We start from the raw sequence: 15,074 nt of genomic DNA, 5'->3' as shown, positions 1-15,074 counted from the left end.
CACCACAACCCTTTGGGCCCAGCCACCCAGTCAGTTTTTTACCCAGTAAAGAGTCTTTACAGCAGGATTCCTCCCCTCCAACCACCCACCTCCCCAGAAACCCATACCTTGGCCTTTGTACTGAGTACAGCTACCCCATCTCCTCCCACCTGCCCCAAAAACCCAGCCCAAAAGGGAAAGGAATAAAACAAATTGAAGATGTAGGTGTATTGCCAGAAGGGGTTAATTCTGCTTTGCTCTTAGAGGCTGAAAAGTGCTTAAGGAAGATACTGCTATAGATGACTTCCCTTCCATGACAAAGTTTACTGGCAGCTGCTTAAAAATGCAACCAACACTAGCATTTTACAGTATAGATATCAGTATTTTATTTTTTTAAAAAGAATACATCATTTTAGTGACTGGAAATGTGTACAAAGTTACATATTTCAAGGAATTCATACATTAAAGAAAGTCTTTGAAACTGTTTCTCTAATGCAGTGGCATGGGATCTACAAATTCTTTCACAACCAATACTGCTCGTTTCAAATATTCAGTAATAATATGGTATTGGGAGAGCCAGAGATCCCCTAAGATGCCAGCACTGCTAGTACAGGAGGTGCCTGACCTCAGTCCCTCAGCTGTGAGTACTGTGGATACCCCAGTAGTTCTGCAAAATAGAAAAGGAGATGTTCCAACAACCCAGTGCCACAGTGTAAGGCCCGCCCAGGAAAATCCAACAGTATCTCAGAGCTGTCAGAAGACAGGCAGTTCCCACTCATCTTTAAACTAACTCTTCCCAATCCTGGTATTCAGTAACAGCTTTTGGAAATATATTTATATATAAATCTATTTTAAAAAAAGAAAAACACTATTGTGAAATTTACATGAACACGCACAACTTTAGCAACATCATGTTTCCAGTGGCAATTGGCTATTAGCTGCTTGAAGTTTATATACAAAGCTGATTAATTAGAAAGGCTGCTACAGCAATCCAAGCTTTCTTTCTGGGTTAGTCCTTGACTAGAACAAGGATTTCCTGTGTGTTATCTTCTAGGACTTAGCAATATTAGAAACTGTGATTAGAACACCCAGATCTGGTCGTTTGTAAACATTTTGTCTTCAAAATCCAGTGCATCCTCACTTTTTACTCTGACATTATGGATCAACTGATTGATATGATGTTCTGGGAATTCATGGGAGATAAAAGAAGTTTGGCCAATAAAAATCCTTTAAACAAGTTCATTCCTGATGCCAACAAGCATGAATTTGATCCATAGTAGGATCACAGGCAAAATTTTTTTCCAGGATGTGTGAGTTTCCATTCCATGCTAGAAAAACAATTTAAGTTTTGCATGATCCCCACTCTGCAGATAGTGACAAAGGTTTGGAGGAAAGCAGTTTGCCAAGCTCACAGGCAAAGCCAGCAACACAGCCCAAAAGAGCTCCAGATTCTTGAACAACTGAACTATGTTGGAGGTGTTGGACAGCAACGCCCAATTCTCCACTGACTCCTACAGTCCTCAACCCCCTTCTACTAAGGAAAGATTGCATGTTACTGCATCTGGGGACAGGCTCACAGGAAAATGCCTAAAGCAAATGCATCAGGGATATACGCACAAATACACACACACAAAAAGCTAAAATATCCCAAGACAGGAAAAAACCTCTTCCTGTTGTTCTTGAAGCGCTTCTTAACTCCTTCCTCCTTTTCGTCTGCTGCAGTCCTGAGTAATGAATGTCTGCCAGATCTGGGTGGCAGCTTCCTCAGACCCTTTCCTTGTGTTTCACATTAGCCAGCTTGACTGTTTCCTGCTCAGAGGCAGGTGGAGAAGGCTCATCATGACATCCAATCATCAGCTGGTAGACAATCACTCCCGCAATGGCCCCAAGGAAAGGAGCAACTATTGGAACCCACCACCACTGTTTACCAGTCCTGGAAAACAAAAAGAAAACTCACATGTAGAAACTGCAGCATACACACTAGGATATTTGTGCTACATCTGGAACAATGCAAGATCTGGTCATCTCCAAACGTCATATTGATGTGCAAAAGACATTAGTACCCTCATGTCTGCAGCAATTTCTAAGGCAGTTGTTGCCCCCCACTGCAAATTCAGGTGAGAAGTAATTCAGGACTGCTACTTCCAGGACTTCCAAGACTGTCTCTCCACCAAGAAAGGAAGAGAAGCAGTTGCAGTGCCTGAACTGAGCACCTTCACTTCCCTCCCACTGCTTGCAGAAAAGCATCCCTTGACAGCACACAGTCTGTACTGCTCACAGCTTTCAATTTTCTCCAGCAACCACAAAACCCAAGTACAACAAATGCTCTACCTTTTCTACCACTAAAAGCATTATGACGGATAGAAGTACAAGATGCACCTGAACTTTTCACAGGTGCTCTTAGATTTATCCTTGCTAACAAAGTTAGGTCATTTGCTCTCACTTCTGGAAACTGCCCAGCTTCTACAATTCCTCATGAAATCTGAACAGAGCAAAGAGTGTCTTTTAATAATGTTTATGAAATGTAAAGACATCTCATGGCTGCTAAAACTCTTTATGATGCCAGAATTACCACCTAGTTGGACTTGTAATTTTTTTTTTCCTTGATGCAGAAGGTTTTCATTGTCAAGCACTTACCAGAACACTTCGGTGCCCCAGCCAGCAATAGCTGTGAAGAGACGAGGCCCAAAGTCCCTGGCAGGGTTGACAGCATAGCCAGAGTTGAAGCCCATGGAGGTTCCAATAACAAGGACAACAAAGCCAACCGTGAAAGCCTCCAGTCCCGTGGGGACAGGGTTGTTGTAGGGATCGACAATAGCCAAGACACAAACAATAAGGGAGGCTGTGCCAATGAACTGGGGAGGGAAAAGAAAATAAGAAAATTAATGCAGATTAGTATTTTAACATTTTGTTTAACTCCTCTGAAGTCACATGCATTTAGGACCTGTTCTCTAAACCAAAAGAGCTGTACTAAGTCACCCCATGGCATTATCAGACCACAGTAGACTGAGCACCCATGGGAATGAGAGAGTGGAACATGCATCTGCTGGCAGCCCTCAGGCTGCTGTGTCAAGGACACACCTTCTTCCCTACCCAGAGAATGAATACCTGCTTGAGCAGTCAGAAAGACTGAAGGCATCTTCCTGAACACGCTTCCAACCTGCCACAGCTGGGTGGCTCCTTTCCCTTTGTGGTTGATGGCTACTTAAACGAGGAGACAGTCACTCCAACACCAGCCACCACCCCATACCCAGTTGACCTTTGGGTTGTGCAATAGCCACAATAGTACAGTGGGATTGAGGAAGAACCATCCTTCCTCACACTATCTCTCTTCAGGGGCTAAGGCCAAGTGGTGTCTTTTTCACTGGTGTCCTGGTCAGTCCTGTGCAACTGCTTAATCCCCTTAACACAAGCCTTCTTGCTCTAAGGGTGCTTTCTGGGTCTGGTCTTCCTATGGGCTAGTGAGATACCAGTACCAGCTCTAAAAAACTTCCTGGATATCTTCTATTTAAATTTCAATTTGTTTTCTAACTAATGGAAAGGACCAGAACCATCCCAAAAGATTTCTCTTCAAATGCATCTTCATCCTCCCAGAACCTTCTTACCTGGTCAAAGAATCCATTCACAATGTTCAGATGCTGAGACGGGTAGGTGGCAAAGATACCAGCAGTGCCATTCTGTCCTGTCACATAGAGTTGGTTGCTGCCAAAAGCCCAGATGGCATCTGGAGGTGGGGGAGGAAAAAGAAAGGTAGAGAGGTCAGTCATTTTCCAACACAGAGAGAGGACTCTGCTTGGAAGATGACCAAAACACAGGCTTCACAGAGACATGAATATTGAGATAGAATTCCCTGAGCACATCATTGTTATGTGTTGCAAACCCACTTGCTGTAGAGCATTTATTTGGAAAACTTAAGGAGTGATCCACTACAGCATTTTACAAGTCAGGCTGAGATGCAGATGGCTTGAGTCTGTGTTCCTAATATCAGTTGTTTGCCAAGCACCAGGAAAGAGATAGAGACCAAAAAGTAAATACTGAGTTGCCTCCAAATCTCTCCCAAACCGTACCGAAATGACACCAGGACTGATAGCACAGACAAGACATGAGATATTGCTATGGATCTGATCTGCAGCAACAGGATTGTGCTGATCTTGCACTTTGCTCTAAGTCAATACACAAATAGTTTCACCTCTCTGGGTCATCTTGTAGAGCAGTCAGCTTCTTGCCTACCACCACGCAGAAGTTATGTAACTAATGTAGGTGAGCTGTCATGGTCTCCGTGATTAGTGGAGAAGAACAGACATTTTCTGAAGCTCTTACATGCTTTAGGCAGCTAAAATGGGATTAACTCTCCAGAAGAGACTTCAGCTCACCAGCCAGAAAGGTAACTGGTGTTGAACTGGAGTCCTGATGTCTACAGAGATGAAGGCAGGTCCACCTGCTTCCTTCTAAAGAGAAAAGTTGTTGCTTCTAGTGCCAGGTGGCACTTTCCTCCTTCATGTGGAAACTGCAATGACCCAGATGTTCTGCTCGGCTACAGGGAACACTGTTCCTATTGCCAGAAACAGGTATCATGAGGTAAATTATGAGTCAAAATGTCACCCTTGATATTTGGGGAAGAGAAATTTCCAGAACAAACAGTCAGTTTTTGTCTACTGAATATTGCCCTGTGATTAGGAACACCACCCACGAGGAATAGATGCATGAGGAACTGGATTTCTAGGATGCTTTCCAAGGGATATAATCACTCTGATAAGGGAAGCAAAAACTTCTAGAAGTCACACTGTCTGGAAGCTAATGTGAGATAATGCAGAAAATGTCCACGGTCAGGTCTTTTTTTTTTTTTTTTTAAACCAGGAAGGATAAAACTGCTCTGGAACAAAGTACAGATATAGAATCTCCACTACTGCTAGTGTTCCATCAGCTCTTCTGACAGCTCTGTTTTAATCCAGGCAGTACCTACAAGAGGGGCCATCCAGTGATTCATGTCACAGTGTTCATTACCCAAGGACAAAGACTCACACACTGACAATGATCATTGGCCTTCAGATTGATTTGAACCCATCAACATCATGGGAACAGAAAAGCCCTCCCTCCAGAAAAACCATATGGAGGTTTCTCATATCTCTGCTCTGCAAGACAATGCTTCTCTATGGTTTGGGAGACCGCTTCCCTGCAGTGAGTCATGAAGAGCATCCACCTCACCCCAACAAACACAGAAAGTTTCTGCACTTACCATAGTACAGCCCAAAGACTATTCCAGCTCCCAGGAAAGCCCCCAGGGTTTGGGCAAGGGCATAAATTGGTAGTTTGATCCAGGGCTCCCGGGCCAAGAAACACATCGCAAAAGTGACAGCCGGGTTCAGATGTCCACCTGCAGAGAAGTTGGTGGTTATTGCACTTTCACAGGCAGAATTTGGGCCCCAGAGATGAGCCAAGGAACACTGGTTTCCATACCAGCACCACACAGGAAAAGCGTAACTGTCTAGGACAACAAGTGTCGAGCCCACATGGAGCAATCACCTACCTGATACCTGTCCAGAGATCAAAATGCCAAGCGTCACAGCGAAGCCAAAGGCCAGGTTAACAGTCAAGAAACCTCCATGAGTCCCTCTGCTGAGCACAATCTGTGCAACGGAGCCACAGCCAAACAACTGCCAGGAGAAGAAGAGGTTGAGATTACCCTGTTTCACATCAGGAACAGTTGCTGACCAGTGCCTGAAACTGCTTTGCTTACACTTGTATGCACCATCACAGTCCACCCATGACTTCTAAGTTTCAAGCTTCAGTTGAAGTATCTAAGTATTATCCCCAGGGACAGCAGGGAAGATGAAAGGACACAGGATAAGTCTATCTCCTGGCCAGGGGAAACAAAACCAGGGCCAAAACCAAAAGAAAGATCAGACCACAGTTCACTTCTCCAGGAGACTGATGGTCTGTGTCCAACCATCTAATTTTCAGGTGATAGGTGAGAAGAATCAGCTGAATAGCACTCTGGACCAAGGTATTTACAGAACAGCTGTTCAGATGAGGGATCGAAGTACCTGGTTGTTAAAAAGGCTAATTGTTTGACACAGTAGAACATAGATTGGTTGGGGACAATTTTGCTAATGCCTGGATATACACACATAACTGAAGGTCATATCCAGTCTGATATTCGTGGAGTCCTCTTTCAGGTGGCACTGGCTGACAGGAATTGGGGCTGCCTTCTTTAGCTGAGGTACCTGCAGTTGTACAAGGTACATTCTGCTGTGGGCACTCTGGGCACAACCAGTCATACCCTTCCTAGGGCAAAACCATGTAAAAAAGAATCAGGGCAACACAGCTGGCCCGCCTCTGCAGCACCAACATGGCATGCGCACCAACAAGAAAAGACCATATTCCATATAGAGCCTGCCACCAGCACGCCAGAGGCTTGGCATTCTGTTCAAGATCAGGAGTGCACCAAGTACTCTGGGGGAGAAAAACTGTTTCTGCTGGGTGATAAGGTGTGTTTCCTAGGAGGTAAGGGAAGCATGTGCTCTTGCTCAAAGTGGTTTGCTCCAAACAGGTATTCCTTCTTTTCCCAACCACATCCAAGAGCCATCCTTCCTATGCTCACCCTTAACAACCCAGACCAGTTTTCACTGGTAGTTCAGTTTGCCACTCATCTAGCTGGAGGCTTTCTGCCTGGCCAAGTCAACGCACTACCCACTATGTAATTTAAGGAGCCTTAATCCTGATCATCTGTATGTTTTTATCTTCCACTGACTCCACCTAAATTTATTCGTGGTGTATACCAGGGATTATCACATCAGCAGGTACTGAGAACATCCTTAAACTAGGACAGGGATTATAGCTTGCTCCTGAAATCCTCAAATCTAGGGATCAAGGCTCGCTTTATTTCTACTGACCACATGCCCATATCTACACATTCATCAACACTTTCTGCTTCTGTGAATTTCATCATCCCATAATTACTCAATTGTCACAGAGGCAGTATCTGCTCCTAGAGGATAAGCCACCAAATAGGCACCAGGGCAGAAAGGGCAGCTCTCTTCACCTCTCCTACCAATACTGGCCATGCTCATTAAGCAACACACACTCTAGATTAGGGGCAAAGCAAAAACACACCTAGCTCATCCCCTCCCATCCCCTTAACAAATGATGTATTACTAATAAAGCAAACACTGCACTCAGGCTGCTGGGGAAGGAGTAGCCAGGTAGGCTGCAGGCTGACTCACGAGGTGGACACCGTACACAGGTGCCTCTTGACAAGAAGCCAAGTACCCAACACAGGACCTTGTGTAGAAAGAACAAAGGAACCTGTAGAACTCGTTAGTTAATGAGAGGGGTCATCCAGCACTGCTCAATACCTGGTGCAGTTAGAACAGCCCCCTCAGTGTCCTAACACTGAGCGGCCCAGCTGGAAAACGATGGCAGAGCAGACACCCAGGCAAAGGCAGAGAAGATGTCCTTGTGCAGCAGAGCCATCATTTCCAGCTATGCCCAAACCACTGAGGGAAGCGTAGCTCCAACTGAGCAAATAAATACAGGCTAACGACCAGGATGACTCTATTCCTTCCCTTACCCAACATGCCTTAGGCAGAAGTTTGGAGAGACCACTTGGCCATGGTGCTCACATCATGCTGCACAACACAATCAGTTTGACCAGGGAGGTGGTGAGCCCACAAAAACCTGCAAAAGGTACCTGAGTGTAGCAGGGCTGGCCCTAGGTTCTTCCCATTGATTAAAGTATTTGTGCTATTCTCTCTGAAAGAACTGGTAGTTCTGCTAATGCATGGTGTTTGGCTCGTTAGCCACATACCTTTTAGTTGCAAAAACCACAAAGTAAAGTTTTTCCCCCCTCCCCCCTCCTGTTCACCCACAAAGGTCTTCTCTTAACCTGGAGGGAGGCCAGATCTGACATTTCTCAATAGGTTGTTCCCCATCCTCCTCTCCCACATCCTACACCTGGCAATAGCTCTCCAGCTTTTCCTCAGATGAGAGTCTATGGGCCATGCAAAAACACCCTGGAGCCACTCCACAGGAGCATTGCAATTATTTATCAGATGAGCCCCGAGCAGAATTTGGTTTACATCAGTGTAACAGTAGAAAACTTGACCCTCAGCAGATAAAGGGAAAGGTCATATTTAGGGACAGGTTTGAACTGTGATATGCATGTATGCAATTCCATCCTGCACCAGTGGAGTCCACTAAGCATGAACATATATTCTTATGCCTGACATCCATCTATGGCATTTGACTTTCAGGAACCAGTTCAGATTATGCTCACCTTTGCTTTTCTGGCAAGTGGGTTGACATTACACAGTTTTGTTGTGATGGTAGCAGTTACAATTTTTAATCTCACCATTTCCACTTGTGCTATTTGCTAGTTATCCTTCCAGTTCCAAGGCCATATGAGACAAGACCCTCAGCACCCATATTTTAAGTCATCCCTTTCTAATGGTCATAGAGAGGCATTTAGGAGAAGCTAGCTCGCGTTGAAAGGCAAGGAAAGTCAAATAAAAGCAATTCAACATTTATCAGAGTGACTTATAGTCCATGTGATACATGTAAAAGTCCTTAGTCAATATTACAGCACAATGGTTGGACACAGCAGTGCACACCCAAGGCAGAGATGACCTCTCACTCTTGATTTTAATAAAAAAGTGTTGGAGGCAAGATCTTGTTCTTGTTGTTGCACTTGTTAATAGAAAACGAAGTATTACTGGAAGAGCATCCCAGTCAACAGAAAGCCTGGTAGCACCTCACGTGGCAGCACGTACAGCAGTCACTGCTATACCCCCTGATCCACTAGCCAGGTCAAAGGCAGTTTTAAAGTGCTAATAAAATGATTGCAACAAAGCATTACTCTGATGTATTAAAGTTACTCTCCTAGGAACTGAGGTCAATGCACCCATTAACCAGGTTAATGGAAACCTGCTCCCTAATTTCATCTTACTGGCTCTAGCAGATCTAATGGCTTTCCTTGCCAACAGGGAGGCTTCTCACTCCTCTTTCCTTCACAAGCTGATCTGGCGTCTTGCACTGTGAATAAACCCAAAATCCATGTTCTGCAAGATCTGTGAGTTGAACTGGTTCAAGGGTGGAGAGGGTGACAAACTCCAAAGTCTGTGCAATGGAGGCCATAGCCAGAGGCAGTAGCAAAACCAGGAAAAGGTATCAGGTTGCTGGGTGAAACGTCACACTCAGGGAAACCTTAAACTCCATGTGTCCAGGGCATGTTTGGCCACTGGCCATTTGGCTTTGTCAGCCAAAGGAAAAACACCCTGTCTCAATGTCTGGAGACATAAAAGCTCCAGAGTTACTCAGGGCTGGTAGGAAAGGACCTTGGAATGAAGAAGTGAGGCCACCTGAGTTTATAGGCCCAACTTGTGAAAAGCAGCTACATATATGAACTTAGGTTTCCTCCCTCACTTTCCTCCTCTTTACTTTGCCAGTGCTTTTTCACACCTTCAGGTTCAAAACAGAAGACCTGGATGCATTTGCTTTTCGACTTTAGGCGGACTGATCTCTAAATCAAGATGGGAAATTCTTGCTGACATAGCCCAGGAGGAGTGTTATTACCCGAGTTGTAACTTTCCCCTTCAGCCAGCAAATAAAGCAGAGATTAGGCAAAAAGCCTGTTGTAAACCTACCCTAATCACATTGGTGGATGGGAAAGGCCGCTCAGCCCTGACCGCCCACTGGTTAGTAGGGAAGATGCCAGAAGGGCAGTCAAACCATTGGTCTAGTCTGAAGGAAGAGACCCTGGAATAGTCATGGATAGTCTCTTCATATCATAGTGGAACTTGAAACTATCCTACAGTCCCTTCAAGGGGGGAGGCTGGGGGGGGAAGGGGGCAGAAGACAATCACTTTACAGCCAGTTCAAAACAACCTCCCAACTCCATCTCTGCAGCTCAAAGTAAGAAGGGGTTAAAGGCACCGTAAGTGTTCCTCAGGGCCTCTTGCTGCCCTCCCCAAGGAGCAGGACCCAACTGGGCAGATCTGAAGACATCCATCCCCACTGCTGTTTCTGCTCAAGCGGCATTCAGAGATCTCCCTCAACCAGCCTCAAAGGCATTGCATTTTTGCCTTTCCTCAAAGCATCTCTTGAACAGCCAGACTGGCAATCATACACAACTTGCAAAGCAAGAAGAAACATTAGACCCTGCAGCTGGGTTTCTTGTCCAGCATGGCTTGAGCCAGCCTGAACAAAAGCAGTCCTATGGGGAAGGGCAGCAGCAGATGGATGGTCTGTCACGTTATGGCTCTTTCTGCACCTCACACTGTCCCAGAGCCAGACAGGGCTGCAGGACTTGGGAGTTAAGGGTTCTAAGGAAAGTTGTGCTGCACATACATCACGTGCTAGAACAACACTGCAAGAAGCTGGAAAGATGAGCGGAACTCTGTGCAAGAAACCTGAGCAACTGTCAGCCGAAGAGTTGGGCATTAAAGTGGAAATCCATTATTTTTAGCTTGTTCTCACACACAGAAGCAAAACCACTTATTCCGATATCCCTGGTATCTCTCAGGTCAGGAGGCTTTAGCTCTTAGAAAGCCCTATGCTTCCTGTGGGGTTTTGGTCATAGGGCTGGGTGCTGCTGGGGAAAATCTGCCTTCACGCTGAAGGCAAGTCTTGGTGACTGAATTATCCCTTTTGTGGGAGGGAGAAATCTCCCTGCTTCTGTACAAGGACAACAAGGAGGGACAGTTAATGAAAAGCTTCAGGCTCTTCTGGTGGTAGAGGTGGCGGAGAGCAGCAGCAGTGCTATTTCCCACACCTCCACACCCCACAGCACATACCCTTTGCAAGGGAGGATCAGCAGTGCTCAACGTACAGCAAAGATCTCCAGCCCTTTTTCAATCTTAGCAAAGCATTAACAACAACAACAAAAGTTAAAGAAAAAAAAAAAAATCACATTCTCCAAAAGCGGCAAGCTGCATTAAAAAACTGAGCACAAATCAGTGACTGTGGGAACTGCTGTGCCACCCTGGATGGCTGCAGGATGAGCAGAGAGTAAGCTCTTCACTGCCAACAGTTAAAAGAAGCTCCCTCTGCTTTGATCATCCCAACCACTTTGCTATTTTGGTTTCTGTGGTCTGCAGAACATTCATACCCCATAAAGCTCCCACCTGGCCAAAAAGTCAGGGCAGCCATGAGTGAAAAGCAATTAGGAATTGTTTTGTTCTTTCTTTGTGCTTCAGCAGCAGTGAATCACAGTTAGTCTAACTTGGAAATCAGTTATAAACATCAAGTTACTTCTCCTGCAAATGTAAAAACCAAACAGAGCCAGCCTTGGTATTTAGAGCCAGCAGAGCAAGGCAAACAGATCAAGCCTTTAAGGGAGGCACAGAGGCCTGCCACTGGAGATCTGGCTTTAGTGAGTTGCTACAGTAATAACACAAACAGCCAGCAGCTTGGAAAATGCCATCAGCGTTTGCACTGCTTAACTATTGCCAGCAAGCGGTGCTTCCGACGTAGGCATGAAGTTCAAACACAGGTACCACTTGGAAACTGCATTTTGAAAGTCGGGGGTGCAAAGTCATTTTAATTAACAGAGGAAAGGTAGAATCAGGATTAATATTCTTGTAGCAGTAAGGACACTACCCGCAGAGCAAAGCCAGGCTGTGCAAGGTGTTGCGCACAGCAAATGCAGATTGCAAGTAGAGAGCACCTCGTCTTTGCGCTATTCAGGGCTTTGCTGCCTTAGTCAGATTATTTTTCTTTTTTTATATTAAAAAAAAAAGTCACTATTTTGTTTTAATGTTCTGCTAGCTTTACAACCTCCTTAAAAATAAGAAAAATAAAATAAGTACTAGGTTAATTCTTGCACGCAGAGAGACTTTGAGGGGTATGAAATAGCTTTGCTCAAGAAGAGTTTGAGTGCTGCAGTCGTTATGCAAGTGAAAGGGAGGAGGGAAGAAGCTGAAGCTGTGCCAATATCCACGGTGGGACAGGTTTTACATTACACAGTGAAATCTAAAGTAAGCTGCAAACTTTAAACAGTCTCACTCCCCTCAGCTCAGGAAATTGATTTCAGTGTGAATGATATCAAACCTTAAATCCATCCCTACTACTGCCCTTTTCTGGACATATTTGTGTTCAGTAAAATCCACCTCCTGTGAAGACAATTTAATGAATTCCAGGACTTTCCTCAGATATTTAATTGTCTGAAGTCCAAGACAGCTATTTACTAGGCTCAAATGCAGCTAAATACATTCACGCCTAGCTCAGCCCACTGGCAGAGAGGGCAGCAAGGTACAGAACGAGGATCTTCCTCCTGGGTTTATCCAATTCAAACTACTACTAGAGCTAGAAAGGTGACTTCAAAGACATTTCTGTTTCAGGCAGATTGTAGAATAAAAAGATGCAAAAGAAGCTCGGTGATAGTGATCAAACAAATATTTTTTTTTAGTAAAATAAATAAAATCTGCAAGCAGCACATCATTAACAGAAGAATAGGCTGGGACAGCTCCAAAACCAAAGGAGACTGATGCTCAGCAGAGCCGTACGGGAAACTGCTGCTGTGGAACTCATTTCCCCCTCTGCATGCCCTGTTTTTCCCTGCTAACAACCTGGGAGCATTCACAATGTCTGGGGCTTTCCCATTTCTCCCACCTGGACACAGATCACCCACAGCTGTCCATGCATGACAGAGCTGCCGTGGAGGATCCCAGGTGACTTTTACAAGACCCACAAATCAGAGTTGAGTATGTCACTGAAACCAGCATGTTCTTTGCCCCCAGACACCCAGGAAGTCCTGGACAAGGTAGGGGATCTCCTTGTACACACACACACTTCAGAACACAGGAGGTGTTGTGTTTCCAAGGGTCAGGGCATGGCTGATGGGTGCCCATTACCACCCTAATTTTGGAGGCTTGTTACGATTTTGGACCAAATGCTTCCGCAGGCTCTGAGCCCATCACAGCTCCTCTTCGCCGCACGAAGGCAAAGCTATAGGGACAGCAATCGCTGTTGTACCAGCTAATACAGTCAGAGAAAGGAATACATTTTTGGACCATGAGCCCTTACAAAAGCTCAGATCCACATGGCTACAGGCTTGCCTTGTTTCTCTAGCAGTATTAACTTGGCTAGCATGGGGCGTTATTCCTCCTTACAGGTCTTACCTTGCTTCAGTGCAGGGACTAACTGCAGCAACATCAGTGATTCACAGATAGCAACTTTCTACTTCTGAATCACTTTCCTAACACTTTCTACCCACCCTAATCCCAAATAACCCTTCCCTGAAAATCAACAGGACTTGTTTGCAAATCACCAAAGCTGGGTCACTCTCATGAGAAAGCTATTGCCCTGTGCAAAGCTGCTTTCTTTCAAGGGTGGAAGGATTTTATGGGGACTCGGCTGAGCCCCTAACCTCACACACAAGACCCAGTAGCCCCCTCTTCTTTTTTAACAGAAGAATCTTATTCATTAAAGGGTGAAATAGTGTGTTGCTCCCTTTGTGTTGTCCCCAGGAGCAGATGCGGTTTCATCAAGCCTTCCTCTGCTTTCAGCTCTTCCAACTATTAGATTTATTTCTGCCCAAATGGTCCTGCCATTAGTTACAGAGAGGTGTAAACCCACAGTCACTCCGCTGAAGCCTACAGGATTGCTCTGGATTTACATCACTTCAGAGGAACTTTCCACTGCAGATACTCACTGCATCAACTCATTTCTTCCGCAACATCAAAGCACCAGACCTGTGGCCCACTGGGCATTCCTTGCATTTTCAGATGTAGATGCCCAAACCCAGATATCCCTGTCCCAGTTTTGCCACACTGGTATTTGCTCCCCACTCCTTACACACAACTACCCTAGCTGTTCCCATTTGCCTTTGACTTGAAAGCAAGCCAGTGCCACACAAAACATCTTCAAACTAAGTCGCTTATGAAGATACCCCTGCTTTATTCCTTATATCCCATCCCGAGCACTAAAACAGGCACAACAGTTTTGTTGCCATTCACTGCTTAAGAGCACATTGACGCACAGCTCGGTGCTGTCACACACATGGCGAGCACAAGCTCCCGATCAGCTGCCAGCACAGGTCGGTGTTGTGTAGCCCCGCTGATAAAGACCGTGGGGAACCTGCAGCCAACAGCCAAAAAACACTGCAGCAGTTTAAATCCTGACTACTTCTCCATAGGATGCACAAGGAAAAGAAAGCAAGGAGAGGAAAAAGGTTTCACTTCCCTGAATGATAACACTTAAAGTATTTCAGTGCCAAGAAAATATTCCAGGGCAGACAGCAAGGAAGTTTTATAGGAAAGGATCTCTAGCAAAACACTTGCTGCTTGCACAGAGACTTGTTCGCTCCCTGCACTTTACGGATGTGCGAAAGCACCCCAAACACCCACCGAGCTCTACAGAGCCCACCCTTTGCCAGCAGCCCCAAACCTCATCCTATGGCAACTTATATGAATTTCTTCCCTGTGGATAAGGAATTCTGTCATCCCCACAGGGCAGGCTGCATTGGAGCTGGGGTCACGCCTCGTGAAAACTCCAGCAGCAGTACAGCCCCTTCACCAGGACACTTTTCCCCCACACCCAGGGGTTGGGGAACATCCTCACACCACAGCATAGACTCACCACCAGGATCAGCGTCCCCAGGCACTCGGCCAGTGCTTGCCGGACTAATTTGTTTCTGATCCTCAGGTGCTCCTCAATAGTAGCAAGAACGTCCTTTTGCCTCCCCATCGCAGTAGAGGTGCCTGTTAAGTGGTGTCTGGGAAAAAGCAGCAGCCGACAAAGCCTCAGCAAGATTTCTTCCCCAGAAGAGCTGCCTTTGCTTATAAGTAAGTTGGGCGATGCCTGACACACCTCCTGGGTAACCACACCCCTTCCACACTCTCCAAACCCAACTTTTTCCCCCCCCCTCCTTTTCAGCACGAGACAGAGTTGGTGGTTTTCTTCATTTTCTTTACTGCTTGCATGGGTGAGCAAAAGATTCAGGAATTTTAGAAGAAGGAACCAAATGTGCACAAATACCTGCTGTTTTCTTCACTTACACTAAAACATGGGGCTATATCAGCTCCTCTCCAGCATCAACCGAGGTCCTAAAAGCTAAGCACATGGACTAAGCAGTGGTTTAACTCATTTGTGCAGTCACA

The 15,074-nt window shown here is 45.6% G+C and overlaps 1 protein-coding gene across 1 annotated transcript; it reads right to left on the bottom strand.

The window, feature by feature from the left end:
- Positions 1-1,611: 1,611 nt before the first annotated feature.
- AQP3 (aquaporin 3 (Gill blood group)) lies at positions 1,612-14,730 on the bottom strand. Its single transcript, XM_010159940.1, has 6 exons — positions 14,554-14,730; positions 5,507-5,633; positions 5,216-5,353; positions 3,585-3,703; positions 2,617-2,834; positions 1,612-1,912 (listed from the first exon to the last, which is right to left on the bottom strand). Exons 1-6 carry the CDS (start codon positions 14,659-14,661, stop codon positions 1,744-1,746), a joined length of 879 nt encoding a protein of 292 aa, XP_010158242.1. The 5' UTR covers positions 14,662-14,730; the 3' UTR covers positions 1,612-1,743.
- Between the last annotated feature and the right edge of the window lie 344 nt (positions 14,731-15,074).

This window comes from Eurypyga helias, unplaced genomic scaffold (assembly GCF_000690775.1).
Source record: "Eurypyga helias isolate BGI_N326 unplaced genomic scaffold, ASM69077v1 scaffold50099, whole genome shotgun sequence".
Taxonomy (NCBI): Eukaryota; Metazoa; Chordata; class Aves; order Eurypygiformes; family Eurypygidae; genus Eurypyga; species Eurypyga helias.
This window is presented reverse-complemented; position numbering and strand designations above follow the sequence as displayed.

Bases quoted from the DNA above. Each gene is read 5' to 3' on its own strand.
- AQP3 (XM_010159940.1), bottom strand. From the start codon at position 14,661: ATGGGGAGGCAAAAGGACGTTCTTGCTACTATTGAGGAGCACCTGAGG. The intron at 5,634-14,553 runs GTGAGTCTATGC...TTCTCCTGGCAG, and splicing joins TGGGGACGCTGATCCTGGTG to TTGTTTGGCTGTGGCTCCGT. The intron at 2,835-3,584 runs GTAAGAAGGTTC...TTCCCTCCCCAG, and splicing joins TGAATGGATTCTTTGACCAG to TTCATTGGCACAGCCTCCCT.